The sequence below is a fragment of the Rhopilema esculentum genome, chromosome 4 (assembly GCF_057945365.1).
Source record: "Rhopilema esculentum isolate cy_ngs chromosome 4, ASM5794536v1, whole genome shotgun sequence".
NCBI lineage: Eukaryota > Metazoa > Cnidaria > Scyphozoa > Rhizostomeae > Rhizostomatidae > Rhopilema > Rhopilema esculentum.
In genome coordinates this window covers 12,277,613-12,305,046 of record NC_142818.1, presented here as the reverse complement: position 1 = coordinate 12,305,046, position 27,434 = coordinate 12,277,613, and the positions used below count along the sequence as shown (strand labels likewise).

The 27,434-nt window shown below is 35.7% G+C and overlaps 2 protein-coding genes across 3 annotated transcripts; both read right to left on the bottom strand.

The window, feature by feature from the left end:
• Window positions 1-9,474, bottom strand: LOC135690962 (uncharacterized). Its single transcript, XM_089115731.1, has 7 exons — window positions 9,316-9,474; window positions 8,192-8,260; window positions 7,264-7,677; window positions 6,752-7,141; window positions 2,315-2,377; window positions 1,488-1,871; window positions 1-982 (listed from the first exon to the last, which is right to left on the bottom strand). The coding sequence occupies exons 2-7, from the start codon at window positions 8,255-8,257 to the stop codon at window positions 644-646; spliced, it is 1,656 nt and encodes a 551-aa protein (XP_088971857.1). The 5' UTR covers window positions 8,258-8,260; window positions 9,316-9,474; the 3' UTR covers window positions 1-643.
• Window positions 9,475-10,448: 974 nt separating this feature from the next.
• LOC135691160 (photoreceptor-specific nuclear receptor) lies at window positions 10,449-23,299 on the bottom strand. Of its 2 annotated transcripts, none has more exons than XM_065208940.2 (4): window positions 22,747-23,299; window positions 19,210-19,521; window positions 12,294-12,851; window positions 10,449-11,778 (listed from the first exon to the last, which is right to left on the bottom strand). In XM_065208940.2, exons 1-4 carry the CDS (start codon window positions 22,775-22,777, stop codon window positions 11,537-11,539), a joined length of 1,143 nt encoding a protein of 380 aa, XP_065065012.2. In that variant the 5' UTR covers window positions 22,778-23,299; the 3' UTR covers window positions 10,449-11,536. The 2 variants fall into 2 exon arrangements, with proteins under 2 accessions (XP_065065012.2, XP_065065011.2); XM_065208939.2 differs by having other exon boundaries at window positions 12,294-12,854; window positions 22,747-23,290.
• Window positions 23,300-27,434: the final 4,135 nt, after the last annotated feature.

The window sequence follows — 27,434 nt, the reverse complement described above, 5'->3', positions numbered from 1 at the left end:
TTTATAATTTCTTCTAATCAGACAATCTTTATAAAAACAAGATTCTTTATTTTACAACTTATCTCTTTAATAACCAAAACAGGTACTTCATGTAACGAGGCTAAAATTGTTACACACGGTGAAGTATCTATTTCGTTTAAATCGAAACTGATAGATTCGCACCCTTGTTTTATGACTTCACATTACAAACCTCACGTTAAAAACAGAGAAAATTTTATTCAGGATATAAGAAAAACCGGATCGTCCAAGGGTCTTAAACAGAAAATATAAGTAAATTCTAAATTACATAACAACACTGAAGAGAAGTATTTTACATCTTGCTAATATATAGCTTGAAAAGAGAATAGCTGAGATTTCATATTTTATCATGTATAATTTTCACATCAATGTGTGTCGTCTTATTTCTTTAACTGTGATCGCAATATCATTTTTTTCACACACAAAACGACTCGTAAGCATTTTCACCTTTTTTTTAAATGAAAAATTCTGGCTCTCACGTTGATATTTGTTAATAAAAAATTGGTCCAACATTTTGTTAAAAATTGCGCATTTTCGCTGGGTCAAGACTCATTTTGCCATGTCCCATAAAACATATCTAGAATTTAGGAGTATTTCTTAATCATCCAACTTTTCTACTACTTTTTCACGATGAGCCAGTTTCCTTAATCCTCATTTCCCTGTGTAGACATTCGTACTCTAATTCAACGTATTTGTAAACATCAGGACAATCAGCTCTGTCGAAGAAGGTCTCTGAAGCAACCAGTTCACAGGCCTCTTCGTCGTTGCACATGGTCTCGACTTTCTTCATCGTGTTTGCTTCGTCTTGAGCGCACAGCTTTTCAGTTTTCAGCGTTCTCGTTACCGCTTTGTCACTGCATGACGTGTGATCTTTACGTCCCCAGAATGCTTTGTTGATTTTGATGACACGGTACATGGGGCACTGCAGCCATTCCTTCTCTTCTTGGCAGAAAACAACCTTTCGCTGCAAAAAGAAGTATTTAAAACGAGGAACCAATCATTTTGTTATAGCCACATGACAGTTTTTCATCTCTCACAAACAGCTTAAAATGTCACTTACCTTCCTTTATACTTAAAAGCATTAAAATATTACATATAGGACCCTAAATAACCGAACCACCAGTTCATGCTTTTTCGCTATTACAAATGAAGGGCTATGCCTGAAACGTCTAATAAACATATCCAAGTCAATAATTTTTTATTATAGTTATAATTTGTATCTTCGAATATCTAAGTAGCACGAGCACAAAACCTGTATGTTAGCTTTATAAAACAGCTAATGACTGCTAATTCTGGTCTTTTTTCAACATTATAACAGCTTTGGTCTTTCAAGAAGACTGTTCCATTTCTTTTTACCAATAATTTAGGCAGCACTATGTCTTATATCATCTTAAGACGTTTTTCTGGCATTTGGTATGCCTATAAGCACTAATTTAGCGAACAAGTTGTTGTTTCGTTAAAGAACCTACCTTGTTACCGTCTTTTTCCGTTGTGGGTTGCGGTGCAGGAGTATCCACGGGGGCTGGTGCGGGCGCAGGAGGACTGACGTCATTCTTGACGATGGCAGCACTCGTCTTGACAGTTTGTTCTGAAGCCTGTGCATTCTGGGCCTTTTGGCCAGGGATGTCTGACCTCTGGATCATGTGACCACTACCACTGCCAGCGTATAATGGTCCAGGCATTGCACGCTTAGAACCAGTGGCTGCTCCGCCACCACCGCCAACGGCATTGCTGTTGACGAAGAACCCAAGAGGCAATACCTCCTTCCAATACTCATCTTCGATGCATCGTTCGTCGCTTTCTGCACATAGTGCGCGCTTTGACCGCCGAATATCTCCAATAGGTGAAGCAAACTGAAACAGAATGCTGAATATAAAGCACGGAAACCTAAAGCCCAAAGATTGCGACAAGAGCTGCAAGATTTTCTCTGAAAGAGCACTCAAGAAAGACCGTTCTTAGTAATATGACAATGAGCAGAAGAGCAGTCGAATTTGGCTTACCCTTCTCCAAATTTTCCCGATAGCCTATGTGTATTCTAGTCATTTAATAGATTGACTTTGGTTTAGGCATGAAATTGCCCCTTTTTTTCTAGAACCCTCCCTCAAGCGATATAGTGCTATGAAAAGAGCAAAGAGGCCCTCGCAAAACGAATTTCAAATGCTTAAGACAGGAAGTAAAACGGAATTAATTCTTTGGCACCAACAAGGGTATCAACCCACTGAGACCCCATCATTTTTAGCTATGCTGTGAAATTTAAGAACTCAAATGAAATGAAATATAAATGGAATGCTCATACCGTATGCGAGGTTATTGTTATAACCAAGTAAAGAATTGAAGTCTGCAATAAACTCTTCATGATCTGAAAATAGAAAATAATGAAGATATATAAAAAAGAGTGAAGACAAACATAGAAGTTAACGAAACTACAATCTCACTGGAAGCTTAAAGATTTTCCAGGTCACATATCTGGCTGATTATAAAATATTGTCCTTTTCTACGTGGAATTTTCAAATATCTTCAATAGAACTTCGTGAATGATAGGCCTCAAAGCTCATGGAGGACGCAAAAGGGTTTTTCTACCAGTTTGATATATCGAGTCCATCTTAAATTGGCGGTCCCAAAACTCACCGGAATATCAGCGATTTAGGCCTAAAAGGTCAGTCGAGCATCATCACAATTCACGTTCCATATTGTACCGGCGGCTATATTTCCTTTATTAACATTTGCAGCGCGATCTAGCATTCATTACAAATTCTTACTGCAGCCGAAGAGAACTCATTCATGCATACGATGTGTATCTCTCGCGAGTTGCTCTGCCTAGCCATGTGTTACCAAGGACTGGCTCAAGCCAATCCTAATTATGCCGCAATCCAGATATAACAGTTAGGCAAAATAATGCATATGAGAAACTCAATCTAGTATATCAAATTAACAACGAAAATTATAAAGTAGTTGATTTCCTTGATTCCTTGATCTAGAACAGTTTCACCATTATCAACATGCCACTTCTTGCATTCGATTTGCTATTGCAAATATTTCATCGCTAGATTTTGAGCTTCTATGAAGACTAAGCCCTCTAAATCACAACCTTAGGCCGTATAATATTATTGAGTCATGCAATTCTGTTTAAGAATATAAATCCACTAGGAATTATGTTGCTAGATGAAAAGTTTTGCTTTAACGGTTTTCAAACGCTCTTGGATATTCCAACGGCTTTTTGAACCGGTCTGCTATCTTGTCAAAGCTACCAAAATTTCCCGATAAAGTCTTGTAGGAAGTTCTTAAATGCATTTTTATAGATGTTATATTTTTCATGATGTTGTGACCTTTTGCATCTGTGGGTTTTTCTTGAATGAACATACTTCGGCAGTGTTTCGAAAAAGATTTGCACGCTAAACATCAACATTTTTGCAATCTAAAAACAGTTTGAACTTACCTTTCTTGCACTGCTAATCCTGCAAATTATCACAATTCTTTGTATTTATAATTTTTATTATTTCTACATCAAAAGAAAAGTTTTACAAGCAGTAAGAGATGTTGATTCAGAACCTCGATCCTAAAGTGACTCTCTGAACAGAACTAATTGACCCATAACAAAAGAACAATAGAATGATGTCACGTGGTATTGTATTTGTGCAGTGGTTGAGTTTACGGTTCTTAGCTCAGAGTTAAAATGTAGACGCTGTTTCTGGTGGCCTTTTTTTTATTTTATTTTGCCCTAGATCTGTCAAAAAAGCTGTCTCTTTGTTTGTTTACTATATCAATCATTTGCCAAAAGTGTGCAATGGTCGAGAAGAAGTCCAGGCGAAACCTTGAAAATATTTTTAGTAGCCTCTTCTCGTTGCATTCACTGGCGGTTTTATAACGAGGTTATTCACAGTAAAAAGTTCGTGAAATTCCTAGTTGTAGTTTTCAGGTTTATTTTGCAAATGCTAGAAAATTTCATCTACCAATATGGTATTGATACTCAAATTTTACTCAGGCTTTTGTCATGAAAACTAACCTATCAATGCTTTTTTTTAAATATGTTTAAGTGGCAAACAAAAATTACTTGGAAACATTAGAAATAAATAGAAAGGAATTTTTTTGTATGTTTTTTTGTACTTTTTTGAAGTGACATCGCAAACAAGTTTTATTCGAAACGGTTAATCTTATTTCGGAGCCTCTGAGTCTCTTTTGCACAATTATTTTATTGTTTAAGAATTATAAACATTTGCAATAAATGCATATAGAATAATTGTTTCTTGCACGAATTCATTTTAAATGCCAATATTACAGAAATGGCCGTGCAATTTGCAATAGAAACATTATAGAATTGTTTAAACAATATGAAGCTGTTTGCGCACAAATTTCCTTATTCGAAAACCTTTACAGTTTGCAGCAATCCAAAATTTAATTATGATTGCATAAAGCAGAGGAGCTAACAATGAGCTGAGGGGCCATTTGACTAGAAGCACAAATTGTTAAAGTAGTTTAGAGTATGGAAGCAAAGCTGTAAATGATCCTTATCGACCTCAAAAAACCTTAAATGAAAAATTAGGTATTCCAGGGATATCGGCCATATGATAGAAATATTTTCGATGAAATAACTCAGAAAGCTTCCAGTTTCGAAGCTTTACTTATTCCTACAGGATTGGAGTTTGGTCATTGTTTTTGTATGTCTTAAGTTTTGAACACAGTCATAAACCATTTTTTGCAGAGACTTGGTAATTTGCGATTTTAAACTTTTTGAACAAGAGATCTTTTGCTCCAGTATCTAAGACATTATAGAGTGGGGCAAAGCTAAATGTATTTTATAGCAATTTTCCAGTTTTTTCTGACGCTAGGAAATTTTTTATAACGATTTTAAAAGAGTACTAGAAGCTAATAAACTGCACCATTACTTGGTATCTTGTTAAGTATTATTTAAAAAATGTTTCATCAAATTTATGTATATTTTTTCAGAATCTTTTTAGAGATTTTGGACATCCGTTTTCTGTTACAGCACTGAACTTGGTCTCGTGTTTCATAACAGCTTTTGAACTATCGTTGTTGACACTTAAAAAGATGCAAATTCAACCCCGTATTTTAGCATCGAAGCACAATACCTCTGCTTCTCTTAAAAAGTACAAACATTTTGTTGATTTGTTTCAATTTTGATAAGAAGCAAGGCTTCTGTGTTGGCTTTCATTTGAAACTTTTTCTTCTTCTTCAATTTTTTTTTAGATTAATAATCATTCTCGATACGAATTTTCAAAATCATTATGTATAAAAACTACAAAAACTTAAATTTTCAATTTTGTTGAAAACAATATTGATCAGATTTCTTTCTGTTACATTGCTGTTGAGTTTTGTTAGCTAACCAAGACGTCTTTTACACTGTAGGTTCGATGCTTTCTAGCCTGCTTGCAGGCTCTCAATTTAACAAGCGCAAATTTTTTTTGTAATTCTTCCAATCTTGACAATCTATTAATAATTGCATTGTGCAATATTTTGTACATTTCACTCTTTGAACTTTCTTCTAGTTTTTTCTTAATTTAGTTTATTTTCGATATCCTCTATGTAAGTCCAAAAACTGTCAAACAAAGTATACTAGCTAATTTGTCAGTGTATCCGGAACTTTCCCTTCGTTTTAATTAACTAAATCTTTAGCTGTTGTGTTTCGTTTATTTGTCGTTATTTTCACTACGTTTATACCACAATTATCTAAAACCTTTCATAGCCTGCCCGTCTGAAGTGCCTGTTATTGCGAGCAAAACTGTGAGCCCATTTTAGCTCCAGCACTACCTTAAGTTGAATTGTCTCCTATACGCTGCATATATAAATACTATTCACTTCAACGCACTTCTGCTTTTTCAAACTCTCTCTCGTGCTTCTTTGGAGATTAAGACAGAAAACCTGAACTTGTTGTGTAAAATTCATATATTATGATATCGACAAAGCTACGGAAACACACAAAAATGACGACTATGAAATTAAACGCATACGTTGAGTAATCTTGAGTTTATGATTCAGGTTGTCCTATCGAACATAACGGCCTCTATCCAGAGTTACATCTGCCTATACAACCAATGTTAACTTGACAATTCAACGTCTGTCCAGTTTGACCTTTATAAAAACATAAACTTAACTGGAAGAATCTAAGTTTGTACACCAATTTTAGCAATACTCCACATAGACCAAAAAGAATGCCAATATATTCTAAAGCCATTTATTTTCAATAATTTTGAAATAATTAAAAAATTGAATAGATTACAGCTAAATTTTGTTTTGAAAGGATAAAATAAGATATGTATTAGGCCTTCTCTCTGGTCGTGTGGAGTACTTTGCGAGACTAGATAGCCGCTTTACAAACACAACATCAAACGATAAAAAATTTACAATAATGCTGGGAAAAGTAGCATCATAAAAGCTTAGAAGATGTTTGATAATAAATATCTCCTATATTATGTTACTTGAGATTTATTTATAATATTTAGAATGATATTACGGGGACAGGCCGCGTTGTAGTTGCTTCAAATTCGTAGTGTTTGCGTAGGCCCAAATACTATCTACACACGGTTAATCGTAGATGACATCATAGGTGCAAAGGGTCATTTATTAAAGTCTTTCAGCTTAAGATAAACTGTTTTAAAATGGGTATCAATTGGCCGCTATACACATTCCATATCTCTTGTATAAAACCAATTGTAGTATTGCAATTTTATCCATATTTAGAATATTCCTCGTAGAAGGTCATGTTTGTGTTGGCTTAACGGCTGTCTCTGAATGATCGTTTGTCCTTTGTTGCTCGCTTCTTTTTCCTCTTGCCGCCTTCTCTCAAGATGTCCACGGCGTTCGCTTCGTCAGGGTTGCACTCGTACCAAATTTTAAGATATTTATACACGTTTCCACAACTGTTGTCATCAAAGAAGATATTGGAAGCGACAACTTCGCAGGCCATTTGCTGCTTGCACTGACCGTCGACCTTGACCCTTGTGTTTTCTGCGTTTGTCTCGCAGAGACGATCGGTAGTTAAGCCAGCTGGCACCTTGCCACAAGTTGCGTGGTCATCACGACCCCAGAATGCTTTGACGATCTTGATGACTTCGTATTGTTTGCATTGTACCCATCCTTTCTCTCCCTCGCAAATAACCGTGAAGTTCTACAACAAAACAAAAATTGCAAGATCAGTTGAATGGCTAGTCCATCTTATGGCATTTGGTGTACTGTTGATAATATGACATCATGCAAGTATCAGAGGAAAAAACTTGTGAAACCACTTACCGGCATAAGAGGTTCGGGTCCTTGGGATCCTGCGGGACCAACTGGTCCAGGCAAACCTGGTGCACCAGGTAGACCAGGGCTTCCAGGGAGACCGGCAACACCGGGGTCTCCTTTCTCTCCAGGGAATCCGGGAGGTCCAGGTGGACCAGGTGGTCCTTGTGGACCCATTGGACCAGGGGCACCATCTTCTCCAACATGACCTGGTGCTCCAGGTGCTCCAGGAAGACCAGGAGGTCCTGGCTCACCGGCAGGTCCAGGTGGTCCTGGTGGGCCTGGTGGACCATTTAATCCTTTCAAGAAGAATCCTAAAGTAAGGTTTTGTTCCAAAAGCTGACTGACCATGAGCTGATCCAAGAATGGTTGTGTTATCCTGTCGCCTACTTTAGGCCAGTCTGGCAGAATTTGTTGCGAGAACTAAAACATAGAAAACAATTGCAAAATAAGAAGTGTTTGCCGACTTTTGTTGCTGGTATTCAAAATATTCCTTGTTTCGTTTTATCATTCAAATGTGCATTCTGTCTTCTTATTCCAAGAATCGTCGATCACTCTACTTATTTTTTTACTTTTGCTTTCATGTTAATTATTAATGAGGTGATCTTTGACTTTTTCCAAAACCTCCTGGCAAATTGTTTATCAACGTAAAATATTTTTACCTACCGATTTATTGAACAAAGGATTGCTTTGAACAAGGAATCTTGCTATTGACTGCGTTCATAAAATGCTTTCAGATTAAAATTTTTCTGCACAATCGTCCTTCACACTGATTAGGTTAAAAAAATTTTTGTTCGATCAAGCAAATGTTAAACTTAAATCTTAGATCTGATATATTTTCATATATAACCTTTGTTTGTGTTTCTGAATATTTTCACCTCTTTGTTGCTATTGTACAGTACGGTTAATCATTCAAAATATGTGAACTACAACTTACCGTGTATCCTAATGTAACAGCTATAAAAAGCGCGACGAGGTGTCGATGGCCTCCCCTCCAAATCATGATCTACAAGAGAAACAAAATTCATTTCACTTTCCAAATTTTTAAGTCTTCATTTCATCGCGCCGATATGTTGCTGATAAGGTACATAGAAATCCTTAATCTTGTTTAGACCTTTTTTTGCTTAATTGAATATCAGTTGGCAAATGACTGCATTAGAGGTATTAAATCGCGTTGTTTTTGTATCAAAATTTTGCTCTGCCAGACATCAGTATCTTTGTTTAACAAAGAACCAGTTTTTCTACAAAACCAACATGATTTGCCATATTGAATATTCATCGCCACTTTTTCTACCCCTAGATATATGTCGGTTCTTCAAATAAATTTAGTTTCCAACTGTCAGCTCTATGCGAAGACAATACTGTGTCCTCAGGCCACAAGTGCTGATGCCTTATCAGAACCACATTATTTGTTTGTTTCTGTTTCCAAACTGCATCGATATTCCACATGTATGCTTTTTTGCATCTTCTTTGGAAACACAGAAAGCTCCAACCGATAATGTAAGCTGCAAGCATTCTTTAAGACCATTGCAAGAAACTCAATAATATTCTGTACCACAAATATTTCCTTACTTTGATGTATATCCTCTAACAAGGATCCAACCAAGGTTTGAAAGTTGGTGTATTAGTCAAGAAACAGCCCAACTTGTTCTGGGCTTTAATCAATTGTTGATAATAAGGTTGCCTTTGAATTGTTACAATGGATAGCGTCTCGTTGATGCATCGGTTGCCAGAATGAAATGTGACGATTTATTGCTTGATCAATCGTTGCTGGTTGCCCTATTGATGAGGTCACTTCTCAAGAATCCGATCAGATTCCGAAAATATTGCCACTCCAGTATGCCCAAAAAGTTTCACAAAAACGATCCACCAATCCTAATTTTTTATCAAATGCATCCTGATATCTACATTTTATTTTCTTTTTGTGTTGTTAAGTTTAAGTTATCAAATATTGAAAATAACTTTACAATAGGTGCGACAGCCGCAAGTATTTGTATAAACTTCTGGCTAAAATGCAAATTTTTTTAAAGAAACAAAAGTCAATGAATAAAGATATCTTACCACTTGTGAGAATGTTCCGATTCCTATATGCAAATTTCAAGGTATTCCTTTCCTTAAAAAGTCATACGCAGTCCGGTTATTGCTCGCTACGGAATCAAAATCTAACTTCTGTCCTGCCTCTCAACGATCAGCTTTGACGCATGCGTGAAATTCGTTGCTTTGAATTGACGTGGCATTACTATTGGTTTGCCCACTGAGCAGCATTGCGTCACTAGCTGCCCATTGAGACCAGCCAATCAGGCTGCAGTGCTTGTTTATTGCCTATTGTTTAAAACAATAGTGATTGTTCCTTAAAGCTCAACTGAGGTAATGCGGAGACCGGCTGTTTACGGGGATTCGGTCATGCATATGGCTTTGGAACCGCGAACACCAGTTGATCTATTGAGCTTTAATGGTCTGTATATTAACAAGAACAATAAGAAAAGACAAGATTCCTGTCTCTGCTGACCTCGTTTAGCATATCTCATTTGCTACCGCGCGATCGAGTCTATTGCCATATTTGCGATTAATGTGTTTATTTGCGTCTGGTTGTAAATATGTCCTTATTTATTTAGTACCCCGTAATTGACTATATCAATTAGATTATTCATCCAGGGCAGTCATGATGTTTCATTTTGTTATCGGCTTTGTCAGACGCAAGAATTTTTAGTTTGGTGGCGTCTTTATCTTGTGCCTTCGTATCTTATTTCGACGCACTTTATCTATAGGCCTCTTTTCTCGGTTAGCAAATGAGCTAGTTTGTAAAGCAAGCGGTATCAAGCTTTTCCCCTCTTTTTGAATTCGCCAACTCTTCTTAATCGTAAATTATACCATCTTGCAAAAATCTTTACTCCGAAAATTTTTCTTGCTCAAAAGATTTACAGTAATTTATCATTATCGTAAATTTATCAGTATAAAAGTCTTTATACAAAAATTCCTTATCACCGAGACGATTCCTAGGAGCATTATAAATTCAAATTGGATTCATTAAGCCTTCATTCTTGTGGAAAGTCGTTCTTCAAAATACAAAAATAGAAACCAGTAGAAATTTATTAAGAACATTTGAGAATCTCAACTCATGTTGAATTCAAATATTGCATTTGGCCATTGCATTCGAAAACGCCACAGGCAGATAGTTGAAGAATTTGTCCACATCCAGAACACCTTTAGATAAATCTTTATCCAATATTTTTACAATAAATACAGCAAAACACGTGCATACATTAAATGTAGTCATGTTTAAAACTTTGTTTATCAGATGCAGCAAATTACATCATGGATAAAAAACATGCATTCTGCAGTAAGGCCAATTAAGTGACCTGGCTGCCTACTTAAGCTGCGATTTTACAAAGCAGAAGATCAATCATGAATTTCCCTAAGCAACTTCTTCTTCTTTTTCGCCCTTCACACTGCACTGCTGCATTCTGGCAGCTCTATCGGGCTCCTCCCATTAGTTTGCCATGCCCAAATTACAGTTGTCACCCGCATATATGAACCTAGTGCTATCAGAACTTGTATGCTGAAAGTGGTGTTTAGGCCACTTTAATAAGCTTCTTGTTTACCTAACTTGCATAATAGGTTCTTATTTGAATTACTAAGAATAATTCCAATCTGCATAGCTTAGATACCAGATAGTGCAACACATTTACCACAATACTGGATAAATCAAAAAAAAAGGATTGAAGGTCTATGATGACAAATTAGACAGAATTTAAGGGCAATTACAAAGGACCAATAAATCCTAATTAATTAAAAGATACCCATTAAATGGGAACCCACTTTTGCCCATTCAATTAGCACCCACTTAGGCTCAATAAAAATGCGGGTTCCTGTTTACGGGTTTCTGCTGTGTGACCTTCTTGTTACCTCTCAGTTATAATCAAACTATATCTCAACCCCTCTCTTTATTTATTTATTTATTTATTTATTCTACAAGCCATTAAGATAATTAGGTTTAAAGTTTCTTAGGTCTGATGTACAAGTTTAGTCAACAAAATTAAGCCGCTTTACGGGTTATTTAGAAACATAGGCTTTACCAAAATGCAAAGCGTAAGTTACAAAGTGCTTTCAGCTAAAATCATTCCATAGTGTCCGATATATCAAATGAGATGCTACCAAGTCCTTCACATTCTTTAACACTTCCAGATGTATAGACCAAATCTCTGTTTTTGTTGCCCTGGTTGCGCTCCTTGGCAGCGACCGAGATTCCAATCGCAGCTACAGTAACAACATTGATGGCGTTCTATGAAGACTTGAATAAGTCTGCCAAAAGCGTTTCGATCGAGACCGGACCAATTGTTTGTCTAAAGAAGACATCTTCCAGCGTTTTAGGACTGATGCCACGCAAGGCAGGCAGAAGAAGAATAAGTTTGCCGAAGCGCTGCTTCTGCTCCCTGAAGTTGTGACGGATATGATCGCCAAGCATGACCTGGGCTTGGTCCTGGCAGCTCTCCACGTGGTGCGGGTCTCTCAGTCCACGTGAATCTATATGACATCAATAATGACATATGTTAATCAGATGTCTTTGCAGTTATCTCTCTTCAAGTGCTCTGTGTTATACATTAGTTAATTAAGATCATCAACTGAATCAAAATTCGCTGCTTACCATTATTAGAAGTCCATTGACTAAAAATGTTTTACAGATTTTATGTCATAGTAGAAGAAAAATTTTTTCTATTTATATTTGACCAAACAAAGAGGAAAAAGTAGATTTATAAATTTCCTCTCAATTGGAAGCATCTTTCTTATGAAATTAAACATAATACTCTTAAGTTTGTCGCTCATGATCTTGAAATTTCATGCTTTGGAAAAAAAATCTCAAAGTTGATGCTTTTTAAATTGTAGAAGAAATGCTTAATAGAGAGTTGATTTATAAAAATTTCCTCAAGTAATTCTGGGTTGTTCACTCTTTTTTGCATAATTTTCTATTTGTTCAGATGAAATGGTTCTTTGGTACGTGCATGCATCATTCAGCAGATATTTAGTGAGACTCAAATTACCGTATTTAAACAAAAGAATGGCCTTCAAGAAAATGAACTCTTCCTCTGTGATCTTCAGCGCGCGGAATTTCGTGGCCAGCTCCTGGAATCTTCTCAACTCAAGTGATACTTTTGCCACAGTTTCCGGGTCTGCGGGCTTCTTTGGGTTCACAAATGGCGCCACTAAGTAGTTTAGGTCCAGCGGAAGGTTCCACTGTATGGCAAATATCACAAACAGTTCTCTCCATGACTCTTCGAGCAAAATAATTTGGTCTCTGAAAGGCAGCTGCAGAAAAGCCGGGACATTTCTCGCCCAAGTCACTGACAGATACAGCAGCCTCGCAGCGGTCTCATAAATACCATCCGCAGCGTGATATGCTTGCGACTGCGATTTCTGGCTATGCATGACGGGTAATGAGTATGACGACATCACCAGGGAGCTTGAAATCGGTGCGTCTGGAGTCGTGAAGCTGGAAATGTAGTCAGCCCGAGCACGGAGATAGTGATATTCCGCTGTATCCTGGCTCGAAGCTGGCATGTCTCGAATTCTGGCTGTGTTTGGCTGGCGTTCTTGCTGTACTGCTGTGTTCAAGAAAATTAAATTATATGTTAAATTTCATACTCCGCATTGAAACGGAAACATGAAATTAAGCATGAAATCCGAAGTTTATGTATAACAAAAGGATTTTTGAAGCATTTTTTTCAGAATTTTTCATTATATTTTCATCCAATTTTTCAAACCTTGCTGGTTTACTGTAATCTTCCAAATATTTTTTTCTTTCAAACACCGTACTTACAATCAAACTTAGTAACTCTTTACATTTATATCTTCCGTATAGATCTCTGCAATCTAATCTTTTTTCTCATCGTAAAACTGTGTTACAAAAAACCTGTTTTGAAATATGGCCTGGAGAAATCGGCTAAGAAGCATTATTCAGTATTTGGCATTATTCACTATTTTCTCTTCATAAGGGTACAATTTATGAAAATACTGAAGCTCGGTTTGCCAAGAAAAGAACACCATAACAGCATGCCCATCCATAGATGAAGAATTAGAAGATAGAAAGAAATTGTTTTCTAAAATTTACTTTCGTGCTAATTTAATACAAAAGATTTCATCAGCTAGTCAGCCGTGCTACAACGATGTCATGCAAAACCGTTGTCTTGTTGTTTTGGAATTATCTTGTAGCTGTAGAAGCACAAATCTCGAAATAAAAACAACATTGAGAACAATTGCGTTTCGAGTTATCCGTAGAACAAGAACAACAAGACTCGGAAGAAATTATATGATTCTTAAATAGAAAAAGAGTGCATTATAAAATGACAGGCCCAACGAAATATTAACGCCCTTCGCAAGATTTCTGGTCTCTGCTTAAGAGGTTTTTAAAGTTAGGAAAACTAAAAATTCTGCAGGCGGAAAGGGCAACTCATTCATTGATTCGGTTAGGTGTGTCAGAGTTTGAAATTTTCTTATGTCTCTTGTGAGCGGTAGACTTTCTTTGTTTACTTGAGAAGATTGAGGTTAGAGGACCGAAGGTATCAATTATCTCAGCATGGAAGCACGAAGTATCTGTTTTGGAAACCACGTTGCGCTGAAACGAAACGTACTTATTTTTAAGAGTCTTTGTTTATCGTTAGTAAGTTCAAATTAGGCAGGGAAACTTTGTAAGTTGTTAAAATGTTGAGTTAATTCCATTTAAATACGTGCATTTCTTGTGAATACACGAGCACACTTGTTTTAGTTCACTCATGGATTTGTATTGAGTTCAAAAGTAAGAGCAAAACCGCTTCTCGGCCTCTTTCTCTAGTTTTAGCGGTTTCTCCTCGCCATCTTGTTGTGAAATTTGCGCTTTCTTAAGACCCCAAGCTGCTCGTATCTGTTGAAATTTTCGCTATTCCGAAGGATTAAATACTTTATCTATAATTTGACTGCGAGGTAGAGCTGTTTAAGTTTAACGATCTCAGGTCATATATTTTGTCGTAATGTTAAACTTTCGTTACCCATTCAAACAGAACATAGTTTCATGTCTTGTTTATTAGTTTCTTTCCATTTCAAAATACGTGTGTATCTTTTTCTTATAAAGAGAGATGTGCATATATTTCAACAAATTTTCAGCCTGTTAAGACTCTATTCATGTTGATGTTTTGTTCTTTAATTTACCTTTTTCAGGGTTGTTTAAGAAACAATTTTTCAGGTACTTGTCTTCTACCTTTATTCTTGAATCTTGAGACACTTTGTTCTAACTCTCATGAGTCTCTCTCATTTTGTAGTCTTCCATCTCATTTCTCTTTTACGTCACATCGCCATTTTCATACCCATTCTTCCAAATTCTATTAGACGACATTCAACTTAATATGAAAACACCGTGTGAAACTACGTCAAAGAAAATATTGTTTGTTGGTTTTCAAATTCAAAGAAACTTCGATATGATGTTTCCAAGACGAAATTGGCGAAGCTTCATGAAATGTTCTTCTTGGAATTATGTGAAGGCTTCGCCCATTTCTGTTGGATATTTGATATCAAGACCCCACCCATCGTGTGGTTCGTTCCAGAGAAAAGTATGCGTCGCATCGATAACGCTGACAGTATTTATGGAAAGTATTAATTCAGGGCTTAAGTAATATATAATTACAATACTTTCAATTTTTTAGTATGCGGAATGCCGTTATATTTGATTTCGCATTCTCAGTTACTTTTGTTAAGATCAAATCAGCTGTCACTTTATGCCATGCGGCTGGCATTTGAAATGATACCTCGTTTTAATTTGTATCAACACAGCAGAATAAAACAATTCTTACAAAAAGCAGTTTAATCTCTTGACAATCAACATAATTCCGATTTCTACTCGAGTATTTTTCTACACTTGATCCTCTAGTTGAAAGGGGGATAAATAAACAGTATAGAAGAATGTATAGCACCGTTAAAAATGCTCAAAAATCGTTACAAGAAGATGCAGCAATGAGAGATATTTATAAGATACTCTACTCAGAGAAAGGAAGGTCAACTAAAATTGAGAGTTGTTTTTTTCGTAGCACGGCATTTTATTTTCCAGATATATCTGAACCGATAATTCCGAAAATATAAAGGAAAGTTTTCATGAAAAATTCCATCTCAACTGTTTCATTGTAAATATCTCTAATTAAAAAGTAATTTGTAACCTGCTAGTCTTTTTAGCTAAATAAAAATATTCCCATTGAGAGTAACTCTGGGTCAATCTAAGTTTTGGTCCTACAGCAGAATATGAAATACGTGGTACGAATGGAAATGCTTGAAAGTTTGGAGATGAGAAAACGTTTCTGTTGATCGTCAATAGAATGGGAGTCACACATTTCGATGAAAGTGCTGCAGGAGATTCCTAAAAACCAAATAGGCTGATGGAAAGATTGACAAAAGAAGCTGACTTAAACTGGCGTTTTTATTCCATATAAGAGAACCTTAAAAATTTCAGTATTTGTGTTTGAATCGCCTTCGAGTCTGTTACCAAGTATATGCCTTGCTGTTAAAAGAAAAGACATTTTTCTTTGGTTTTGAGGAGAAAGTTAAGAAGAACTTGATCATAATCAAAATGAAAATAAAGATGTTACCTTCAAAGTTAAAGCATAAATGTAAAAGGAAAAAAATTAAGCCTATTGCACTAAAGGATAGAATCTTTTAGATTTTTGTATTTTACCTCATGTACCTAGTACTCTTCGGAGATTTGGATTCATAAATATGAACATTTTGAAAAATATTGATTTATTAATAAATTTTGAAAAAGCTAGAAAGGAAATCGCAATATATGGCGAGCAGAGTTTCTTATAAAGAGATGAGTTATAGCAAGAATATTTCGGAATAAACGCCCGATAAACCCCTTTACTTTTTATGATTTTCTTTAATATACGCTCCTTGCATCCATGTACAACCTGCTTAAATGTGATGTTATTTCTCTATACTGCAACAGATAATTCAAATGCAGCATATTAATGTTTTATGCTTCGACAAGCCGCAGCGCGATTCAATGGCCCATGGCTGTATCGTTTAGCGAAGCGTCACAGCGCACAATGCAAATCTAATCGAAACAGCACAGATAAAATCTTAAATCTCACTAAAATTTGACGCGAAGATTATCAGCAAGCTTTGTTTATCTTCGTCGAATTAAATGATTATACACTCATTTCACCTGGCCTATAATGAAAAATACACTGATTTTTAATACGCGGTTTGGTTTAAGGCTCTTAATTTTACCTAAGTGGACATGCCAATAGTTGAAGCCCATAATTTGAATCTGATTAGGGGGCTCTGAATAAGCTGGTAGTCGATGTCCTGACCTGAGATAACACACATTTTTAGCTAGATTAAGTTCTGAAAATGAATATTTTATCAAAGGCACGTGAGGTTGTGAAAAGACATTGGGATATCTTGTCAAATGGATTCAATTAGGCCAAACTACTTTGCAAATGTGCTGGCGATGTTTACGGCAAGTTATCAATGAAACTACAGAATTCAAAACTGGGCTTCCTAATGGAATTTGCAATGGCAGCTAAATGGATTCAAGTATTGAAAACAATGAATCATTGGTGCAGTCTGTTAGAGTATTTCTGGCTGCACATTGTGCGCGTCAAATTTTAGCCTACATTGTTGAATGGCCTAATTTCAGAGTGAGGAGAAATTAAGAAATTCTACAGGCAGTATCCCAGAAGGATAATTTCGATTTGACGAATTTTCACTGCCAACACTCACTGAAGTTCCCTTTGGTGAAATATTGAAGGTGCAATTCAAAGCACAATTCTGGTTTATTGGGTAGCATTTGTAACATTCAAGGATGTATAGATCTAGAAAATGTTATGTCATTTTAATCCACATCTAGGCCAAAAGCATCAGATTTGCAAAGCATAAGTGTTCAAGCTTTTGGTAGTTTGCGCTCTTACAAATGTCACTGAACACAATGATGTATTTACACCACAATTTGAATAGGCATTTCTCATAGTTCCAACTAAGGTCATTGCATCATGCCATTTTGTTTACTTAGATCGTTAGCCTCGGTTTCAGGTCTTTTTACAAGTTTGGCATAACACGGGAACGCTGGTCAATAAGTTCCATTGAGTGTTTTCAGTTTGCGATTTTCAAAAACTTTGCCAACTGAGCAACAACACACCTCATGAAAACTATTCACAATCTATTGCAGAAAAGTAGGAAATCGATTATATACCTGAAATTAATTTCTTAAATGTGTTAATATTGTGATGCAATGAAAAGCTGAAAATATTTCAATTTACTTCTTTGCGAAATCAGCTGCTCATTCTAAGCCTGTCATTTTTAATTTAAAATGAACTTATGTTTATTTACTATTTCTGTTAGAGTAACAATTGTTTTTCTTTCAGCGTCGGAACTAAATTATAAACTGATTCTTCATAAAAGGCAAACCGCATAACTAACTGGTAAATCAAAACCTTGATTGCTTTATAATTGAGCCGTATTTTGATTCCCTACACCTGTTTAATTTATCCCGATTCGAAACTGTTCATGTTTTCAAAATCAATGTTTGTTGCCAAATAGGTGCTATTCTCTATGTTTCTTTGTAATATTTACTTGCAAAGCCCATCCGTATATACGAAAACGGCTGTCGCACGTGGAGCTTTCTACGGATTCGCTTCTCTTACTCAATGGATTCTTTGTTTTGTTTCTAAAACCACCTTGTTAAAGGACTATCAAAAAACGAACGTTTCAGTAAAGTTTGTTGATATTATGTATCCATAACACTGACATGATTTCTGTACGAGCTGAAATCTTCATGGCTGTCACGTGCTTTAAAAAAGCTGCGTAAATTTCAAAATGTGAAATGCTCTTGTATTTTGCAATGAAACCTGGTTCTGAACATTGCAACGAATAAATTTTGCAATGAGCTTTGATCTGAGTTTTCCATTTATCAAATTCTAACTAAACTAAAGTCTCTGTTTTCAAATCAGCAGAAAAAGTCTCTTTGCTGTGATTTTTTCTTTTTAATTTTAAGAATCCCATTGTCTCTCTCTTCCTAATTTCCGCCCAGCTGTTTGTCACCAATCCACACCCATAAACTTAAAATACAAGTCTTTCATTCCATTTTCCCACTTCCCCCGGTAATCTGTGAAGAATTTTACCGACCCTTTTTCAACTCAGCCAGAAAAGTGTTATCAAATATCTCTTCATTAGCTTTCAACAATGATTCATTTTGAAGTTTAAGACTCTTATGATATTCAAAAATACACTATTCAAATTGAAAGGCTTCCTTATACTTAAGTTTGTATTTGTTCCATCGAATAACTTTTGAAAGTTATGATATATTTTGATTTGATTTGTGCCATTTTGAGCCAAACTTGAATGCGCTTGAAAAGAATTCTAGATAGTGGCCAAAAGACTACATTTTTGTTTCTTTGAATGAAGGCGAACATTTTTTTCAATCTTTTCCTCTTCTAATCTAAATCAATATTTCTAACTCTTCTTGAATCAATTCAGTTAGTTGATTCGCTAGCTTTCTTGCTTTCAAATTAACTTTTGTTGACGAAAAAAATGAACTTTGAATGTACCGATTTTGGAACTTCTTACAGATCTGTCATTTTTCTTTCAATAGATTTCTAACAACAATTCATATGTCAATCAAATTATGTTAACTGGTTTCCTGATGATCACGATAAGCGTAAAACTCGTGTTAACAATTTAGAACTGCCCTGTTCTATACACGAAAAGCGTGCATCTCCATCTACACGCCATCATACACTCAAACAAGTTTTTGGGTTCAGTTGTCGTTTTACTCTCCACCATAGTCCTATAACAGGATTTTACGAACTTAACGATTTATAACAATAGCAACTTTATAAATTTTTTGCTACTGTAAGTACCAGACAAAAATTATAGCAATTTCCTCAATTACTGTTTGCCATCCGGTAAATGAGCCTGCAATGAGATAAGACGAATTCTTACCGAATTTGTTCATCTTCACTTCAACACACTTCTTGAATCGGCATGCCTGGCATTGATTTCTGCGTTTCTTGTCAACAATGCAGTTCTGATTGCCTTTGCATGTATAGATCATACCTCTGCGGACACTCCGCATGAAAAATCCACTGCAGCCATCACAGGTAAACACGCCGTAATGTCGGCCTGATGATATGTCACCGCAAACTTTGCAGAGAATTTCTGATCTTTTGTGGACATCTTTGTGAATCGACGAGATGGATGGACTTTCTCGATCTGACAGCACATGGATGGGCTGCGATTCGTCCAATGGCGAGCCTAAATCGAGCAAAGGTCTTTGATCAAGCTACCTTTCACACAAAGACTTTGGTTTTTTTTAATAAAATCGCATTATTAAGTAAATAAATAACGCAATGAACATTTGATGATGATGATCATCAATCAAAACATTGAGTTAAAGCAAATTAGAAATTTTTAAGCGCAAAGCGATAAAAGCTGTGAAAAGGTTGACACTTGCTGGAAAAATAGGCTAAGGAAACTGACTTTAACATTTTAATGCTACAAGTATGTATCCATCTTGATTAATTATTAAAAAATTTTATCAATTTCATTCTTGTTTTTCCACATTTTCTGCTCGACCTTTGAGTAACAAACATTTTGGTGCACGTGCCAGTTTAAATCGGTTCATCCAATCAACGCAAGTTTTCGATGCAACGCTTTGAATCTTTCGAGGCATATCAAAATTTCCTAGTCTGTTCTATCAAATCATTGCCTGAAACACATGTGCACAAGAAGTAAGGAATAAAGCGCAATTGTTGGCGGATATCCTTTACAAATAGATATATTTCCTTCTCTCCAAGTGTTTTTCCGGCTCTATTTTTAAGCCATTCTCCCGGTTTTCCTTTTCCTGATAAGTGCCCGGAATCTTTTCTTATTACGGGAATTAAAGGTGTTCCTTATGGCAAAAACTTTCCAGTTTAAAACGTAACTTTTTTTATTAACGGTCTCCTTCTGAAACTTACCAAAAGTTTTATGCACAAAACCTCTTTGCCAAGAATTTAATGTACGGAGTTACAAAAATTATTTGAATGAGAGGAATAAAAGCAAAGTACAACGTGAAGACAAACAACATCCGATGAAAGATTGCAATTACGAGGCAAGTAGCTGATAAACAAAGATAATTTTTGCCTTCGCTTTTGAAGAAATCAACCTTCATAGCCGATATGACGCCGTTTAAGAAGAAACATCATTGCATCAAATTTTCATTGAAGTTTTCTTTAACCGTAAATAACAAGCTGTTAGTTGAGGATCAATGATTGGTCGTACGTGTCGCGTGTCTTATCGTTTCGCAGCCTTATCCTAGTTGATCAGAATTTTGTCAAAACCCTTTCATTTTTACGTTTGTCAAACAGGCATCTTTGCCTACATCAGCAAGCAAAGACCCGCCCAACTGCGAGTTAATGCAGCAGTGTAAGATTCTGGTATGCCTTATCAAACGATCAGTTGCTTCTTTTGTTAAGGCTGCAGCATTGTGCATGACTCGTTGCAAGCAGGAAAGAGAAATCTTCTATCAATTTGATTCTCAATTAATTCTGTATTGACGTGAGTCCAAGGAGATCTTTAGGAATGCATCACGGGGTTCGTGCTGTCAATGAAATTTCTATTTGCTGTGGCCTGAATTTTGATAGTCAAAATTTGATTAATCTGCTGGTTCTGTGAATTAATTTCCTTTTTCCTATCACTCTAGCCTGTGTTGGTCTTAGAGAAATGAGAAATGACAATAAGAAAGTTTTGTCAATCCTTCAAATCTAAAATTCATTTGCAAAACCGAACAGTGAAACCTTTAAAAGGAGATAAAGAACATCGTGTAACGAGGAAATCACAGACCATAGACGAACTAATACTTTATTGCTTAATAAAAAGTCGTTATTTAATATACCAGCACAATTTGTTGATGTTATTAAATCACATACTAAGATTATCTTAAACAATTTTATGTGCAGATTTGTCTCGATATCTTTTTTCAAAAAAAGCATTTGGAATTGTAAGATGGATTAAACATAGTTTCGTAACAACTGATTTTTGATATTATCTGAAGAAATGAACTCTTGCATCAAAGGAACCTCGGCTGTCAAATCATTCAAGATCATCGACTGTTGTGAGAGAATCAGTTTAAGAGAAATATATTTGCATTTAACATATTCCCCAAATTACTTTTTGTTACTTGCATGCGCTTGCAGTTTCCATCAATACTGAAGATCGTGGTACGAGTGCATCCACGTTACTCGATGTAACTGCAAGCAACTCGGGAGAATACTGCAACCAAACGTTTTATCAGGTTTTGTTTTCAGTGTTGCGAAAATATCTTATGGTAGGTCCCTCTAAATTTATTTCTTCTTGTCAAGATATCGGTACGCCAATGATGGAACTTTCTTCTCTCAAAGCACCCTTTGATTTGCTTTTAAAAACGTTTGCTAGATGTATTACCTGTATATCAAAATCCTTAGTATGAGCCAAATGAAAGAGCTAGAGTTGAAAATATATTTAAATTATACTAAAAAGGTTGTTTAGTTCCACAAGTTTAATTTTTTCCCTAATTTCTGTTAAGATAACAGTTTGCCAGGACATGTCCAATACAGTCGCGTTTTGATACCATCTTTGATGAGCAACTCATAACGTCATGAAGATTGCATCGTGTTTATAAACGCCATGGAAAATATGGAGAAATGCTAGAGGTTGGCGTAAGCCTAGCTTTAAGAAGCTTAAACACTACTCAAGAGAAATACCTTGAAGGACAGCAGCAAAGATTTGGTAAATATGCAGAATTAGACACATTTCTGAACTAATGAAAGCGCACTTTCTTTTTGTTTTTTGTTTTAATCTTTACGAGTGTTTACATACTCCAGTAAACGGTAAGCATCTAGAGATATGGGAGGTAAAGAAAATTAAAATCAAATATCCAGATTTCTGCTCGTTATGTTTTTGAGAGTTTCTGACTTGCCAAATTGTCCATCGTTGAGAAATCTGCTACTTTTCTCTAACCACTAATTTCCGAGTATCGCAACTCTTTTCCAAAATATTTATCTGAATTTTGGAAAGAAGTTTTGCTAACGCTAGTATCTTGATTGCAAAAAGAAACGAAAAACACACTGAAATAGATGCACACTGTAAAAATATGAAACGTCTCTGCAAATGAAAGTCTACTCTTTATTTGCCCCTTGAAATTTCTACTAAGTACTATTTAATTGAAACCCTAGTTATTTTGGTCCAGCGACTTCTGCTCTATTAGCTGGGTGCTTGAAAATGTCATCAACATAAAATACTATCCACGAAGCCATCGACAAACATTCAAAATTGTGAACAATCTAGTGTAAAAAGTGGTAAACATCGAAAAATTTATCAGATAATCGATTGAGATATATTGTTTCTATAGAAAATATAAGATAAACCATTAAACAGTTATTCAGTAGCTCTTATAAATCTGCCGTAAAATAGTTTTAAAGATAACTTGAATAATACGAGGCACATGTTTTCTGTGCATACCTGGCTTGCTTTCTACATCAGACATTTCCATCTTTCTTCTTTGAAATCGTCTTCAAATTTCATGCGATACTTGCGTTGTGGGTGTCAAGTGGATGTGAAGTCTCCTTGCTGATTACAACTCAATTCATTCAACTAACAGCTGAACACTCTATTGAATGAATCAATTGTTTTCACCCTCCTTTCTGCTATCAATGCAACGCATTAAAAAACGATATCTTCTTTAAAACGTTTGCTATTATTTAATTGGCAAACGGAAATTTCAGGGGGTTATCGTCAAGAAATCTGGTGAGGTCAAGGCCGGGGGTCACTCAGTAAAATCTCTCTGTACGTTCTAATCAAGCTTTACTTTATCAAACTTTTCTTTAACATACAGCAGCTATTCTTTAAGTAACTGAACAGATATAAAAACTCTAACTGGACATTTCATTTAAAGTACGTCTCGGAATACAGCTCGGAATTCCTATGAAAATCTAATGGCAGACCAGAACTTGCCACTGTTCATTCTCTTTATGTTTCAAGTTATCTTTATCAAACTTGAGACATATTTCCCATCATTCACTTCTTCCAATTCACACTGTTAGAATGGTGGACGCTACATCTTCAGTGCCAATTTAAAGCTTCTTTGCTGCACTTTGATCTGCTCGGCTCCATTAAAATTGATTAAATTTTTTAGTGGTAACTTTGGACACACTTAGTCAGTGATACTTTCAACATCCAGTTTAAAAGGAAGAGAGTTCATTTGAAGAATGACTAAATTTCAAGGTATAAAGAGTTTCATGCCGTGTTGGCCCAAACTAAGGCTTTGTCCGTTAGACTCGAAAAAGCTTAAAATCCCTTTGAACAAAAATTCATGTAATGTAAGCAAACAAGTTCTGAGTTTCCGCGATTCACATAGAAAGCTATCAAGAAAACTTCATGATTTAAAACTTCTATCCTTCCAAGCAGCTCAGAATTTCTTATCTTATTTTTGTTAATTGCTCAAATCGTAATACTTTGTGACATTGAATTTGTCTCAATGTATAGTGAAGTAAGAATTTCAGGAAGCCGAGCTCTACCTACAAATATGCACATGGCGCTGAACTTCTAAAGTTTTTCTTCAATAATTTTATGCAAGTAATGATTAAACGTGACAGAAAGCTGCTTTAGAATCCAAAGGCCAAACGCATAGAAACTGAAAGAAACCAACTAAATTTAAGTTTGATATACCCAGGTAATTCTCTATAGGTCTCACAAACAGAGTCAATTAAAATGGCTCGATTTGATGTTACATAATTGCGCATTTTAATCAATTCATATCAAAGGGAGGCGCAAGAAGCTTTGTAAACATGCCTGTTGATATGTTAAGAGCAATTTAATTTATTCCAAGTGTTAAGGTGAAAAGGATAGGATTTCTTTGTTAGAAAATTGTTCTTTGTGCGCTTTTCGGATTGTTAGTGTAATTTGTGAATAGTACAAAAGAGGCTTTTCATTAAAAAGTAAAACAGTTTGATATTCGATGTAAAAATTAATTCGGAAAGAAATTTGTTTACTTATGTATTCAAAGAATGTAAATCAATTAAACTAGAAGAGCTGGAAGGGGACAATCAAGGGTAAAATGTAGAGTGTCAATAAAAGAAAGGCCACGATAGCAGGCTGCTCGACGGACTCCGTTGGAATAAGTAACGCCGCAAGGCGACGAGAATGAAGAACAACAAACACACGTAAATCAGTTATGGCTAATTAAGGGTAACTTTAGGTTCCAGAGGTTTCCTTTTAAAATCTTACAAAAATGTAGGCATGGAATCAGTTATTTAAAGTATTGTCAAATTTATCCAGCCAGAATTAAACTCCTAGCTCTCACAAATTACTTGCATAAAAAATCAAAAATTGATACAATAACACTATGAATTAAGCGAACAAAAAGCACGTAAAAGAGAGAAATTTTTTTTCGGATGACCAGAAACTTTGAAACTCTCTTCTGGACTATGCAGTGCTGTTTCATAATGTTAAAAATATTTAATGTCGATTGATGGAGTATTCCGATTAGCAATGTTTGCACTTCCCACCATCACCGTGATGTTAAGCAAGCCTGATTAACTAAGTTCTATTTTATCTTTTTGAATATAGAAAATAATGTTAAAATACATGATTATTTTAAACATGGCCCTCATCCTCTAATTCTTTAAAAGTATTTTTATGCAGAAAGCTTGTCAAATGTGTTTGTTCTAGGAGGATGGTTCGTTATAAGGCCATTAGAAATGCAACGTGCAAAGATACCAAGACATACATGTGACCACACCGATACGCTGGCTGAAAATTCATTTCAGGGCAAATATATCTTTTGAAAATGTTTGTTGCTCATGTAAAGGTAACGTTTAATGACATCCCTTGCAGGAAACAAAAAGAAGGACTTTCTGTTTATGCTAGCATGTTTCTGTGCTTTCATAACCCCATACCCCTGTGTCCCTATATCCAATACCCCAGTTCCCCTGTGTGTTCCCATGCCTCTTCTATTCAAATATCTTTCCATACCAATTTGATTCAAAGATCAAATTAACTAGCATCAAATTGTTCATTTTCGAAATCAATCTAGACCTGCTTAGACTAAAAAGATCCTATTGAAATAGTTTTCTACTTTAGTACTACCTATGATTTAAAAGTGGCAATAGTTTATCTAAATTTTTGCTTGTCAGGCTTTTTATTCGTTTATATTCATGCAAAATCCGCCCCAATAAGGCGAAAGCGGGGTTGAAACTTTCTTCGACACTTTGTTTGCCTTCACAACTCCGCCTTCTAGAAACATGGTTTGGTTTGAGGAAGCAACAATTCATCTTTATACGTAATTCTTTTAGAGCTTACCTTTTCTACTGTCTGCTTGAAAGATCTTCTTGCCTTTCTTTTCACACTCTATCATGTCTGCGACAAGAAGCAAATGTCTTCTTTAGTTTGCAAATTAGCCCCAATGCAAGTTTTTCTTTAGTTTGCAAATTAGCCCCAGTTATCGACTTTCAACGCTTTTCCTTGAGCCGCACTGCCACAACGAGTTTCACGTAATTATCTTTTAAAGTGAAACTGCAAGTTTCAGTTGGGTTTTTAACAGGCCTTATCAGGGTAAGATAAGCCAAAGAAAACAGCTGTTTGGGTGAATTCTCTCTAGAAACTAGCCTGTATTTTCTTATCTCAAGATCAAATTTTTTGAAATGTTCACAGCGAATGTCAAATTGGCTTTCTAGATCTTTAAAGTAGTGTTACCAGACATGGCTTGACTGGTGATTCATTGGCAGATTTTTTTGCATTTCTGGCGAAAATTGGGGGGCCAGTTACCCTCTCTGCGGTGCCTGTGAATGGATAAAAAAATGCATCTTTAATTTTCATGCCTGGTCAAATGAAATTTTATCTGAGCTTATTTCACAACCGATGTTGTAGAATTTGATTTCACATTGGGCTTCCTCTTTTTTTCATTCTAATTGTATTTTTTAATTTTGGGCGTTAAGGTTGATGCTTTCATTCTTGTATTAAACCTCTGTGTGCTGCTTTCGATGCCTTTAGGGATAACAGAGAAATAAGTTCTGTAGTTTGAGTTTTTGCACAAATGTTTTTCCCTTGGCTTAGATGAGGTTATCTAAGTGCTTTGGTTGCTGTTCCGCGCTGGTCTCTTCAGCATAGAATGCTCCTTCAATACTTAGAGATTTTGCAGCTCTAGCGAGAGGTTCTCAACCATGCTCCTTTATAAGAAAAACGCACAGTGATCAACCTGTCATTTTCCACCATACTATATTTTCAAACTTTATAGCCTTTTTTTAGGTGCTTAAGCAAGGATGCAAGCTTTTGTTTCTTATGAAAGGCCTACCTCAACTTTCTCCAACGACAGGACAGATAATCTTGGCCAATTTTGATTACCAAGCTCACCCTTTTTATCATTAGCTAGCATATTCAATAGCCAAGCTTGGGATTTGCTGTTGATAGAAGTTACCGTCTGTTCTGCTGCACAATGTGGGAAAAGTCTCCGGGCTACTTAATCATAGTTTTATAGTGCTGGACTAGCGTAAAGCGTCTAAAAACCTGACATTTCTTCAGTTAATTGTCTTGAGGTTAGCGACTGGGACACAACAATAGCTAGGGGAACTTCACCAAAAAGAGATATTCTAGAAACACCGAAAATTTCATTTCAGTTTGTCATCTTCTCTTCAATTGTTGTTTACGTTGAATTTCAGCACATCATTAATGTTTTCACTTTCGTCTTTTCAGGCAGCTGAATACCACCTGATGCAGACTGTTATGCCAATGTGTATTAAGGCTTGTAGCTGCATACAAAAACTTTCTAGCGAAAGTTATGTCAGTTTTCCACCCATAATGCCAAGAAAATTGTGTTCTTTTTCAACCTTTTGTCCTTCTGTAACCTCTTTGTAAACTCTCTGTAAAATAAGCTCACATTTTCAGAAAATTTACAAAAATTGTTCCATCGATTATATACCTAAAATTGCTTGGTTTTTGTGCACAATGGTTAGTGTGTAACTTTTATCAGAAAAAGCTCTGTAAGTATTGAAAGATGATTTTAAGTTCAAGAAGCCTATAAAAAGGTTTTTTGATGAGGCCAAACATTTTCTTTTATTACCACCTGTTTTATCTTAACCGTTTGAGCATGATACCAATTCTCCCATTCCTGTGTTTGTGATTTTTAATTCCTAAACTTTAATACAAGGCGTAAG

What these genes read in the sequence shown, in the direction of transcription:
- LOC135690962 (XM_089115731.1), bottom strand. Translation starts at nt 8,257, where the DNA reads ATGATTTGGAGGGGAGGCCATCGACACCTCGTCGCGCTTTTTATAGCT. An exon ending in TAACAATAACCTCGCATACG is followed by an intron (nt 1,872 to 2,314) that starts GTATGAGCATTC and finishes ATTCTGTTTCAG; the next exon opens with TTTGCTTCACCTATTGGAGA. An exon ending in CGGAAAAAGACGGTAACAAG is followed by an intron (nt 983 to 1,487) that starts GTAGGTTCTTTA and finishes TTCTTTTTGCAG; the next exon opens with CGAAAGGTTGTTTTCTGCCA.
- LOC135691160 (XM_065208939.2), bottom strand. Translation starts at nt 22,777, where the DNA reads ATGGAAATGTCTGATGTAGAAAGCAAGCCAG. An exon ending in TGATGTAGAAAGCAAGCCAG is followed by an intron (nt 19,522 to 22,746) that starts GTATGCACAGAA and finishes TGCTCGATTTAG; the next exon opens with GCTCGCCATTGGACGAATCG. An exon ending in AGTGAAGATGAACAAATTCG is followed by an intron (nt 12,855 to 19,209) that starts GTAAGAATTCGT and finishes TCTTGAACACAG; the next exon opens with CAGTACAGCAAGAACGCCAG.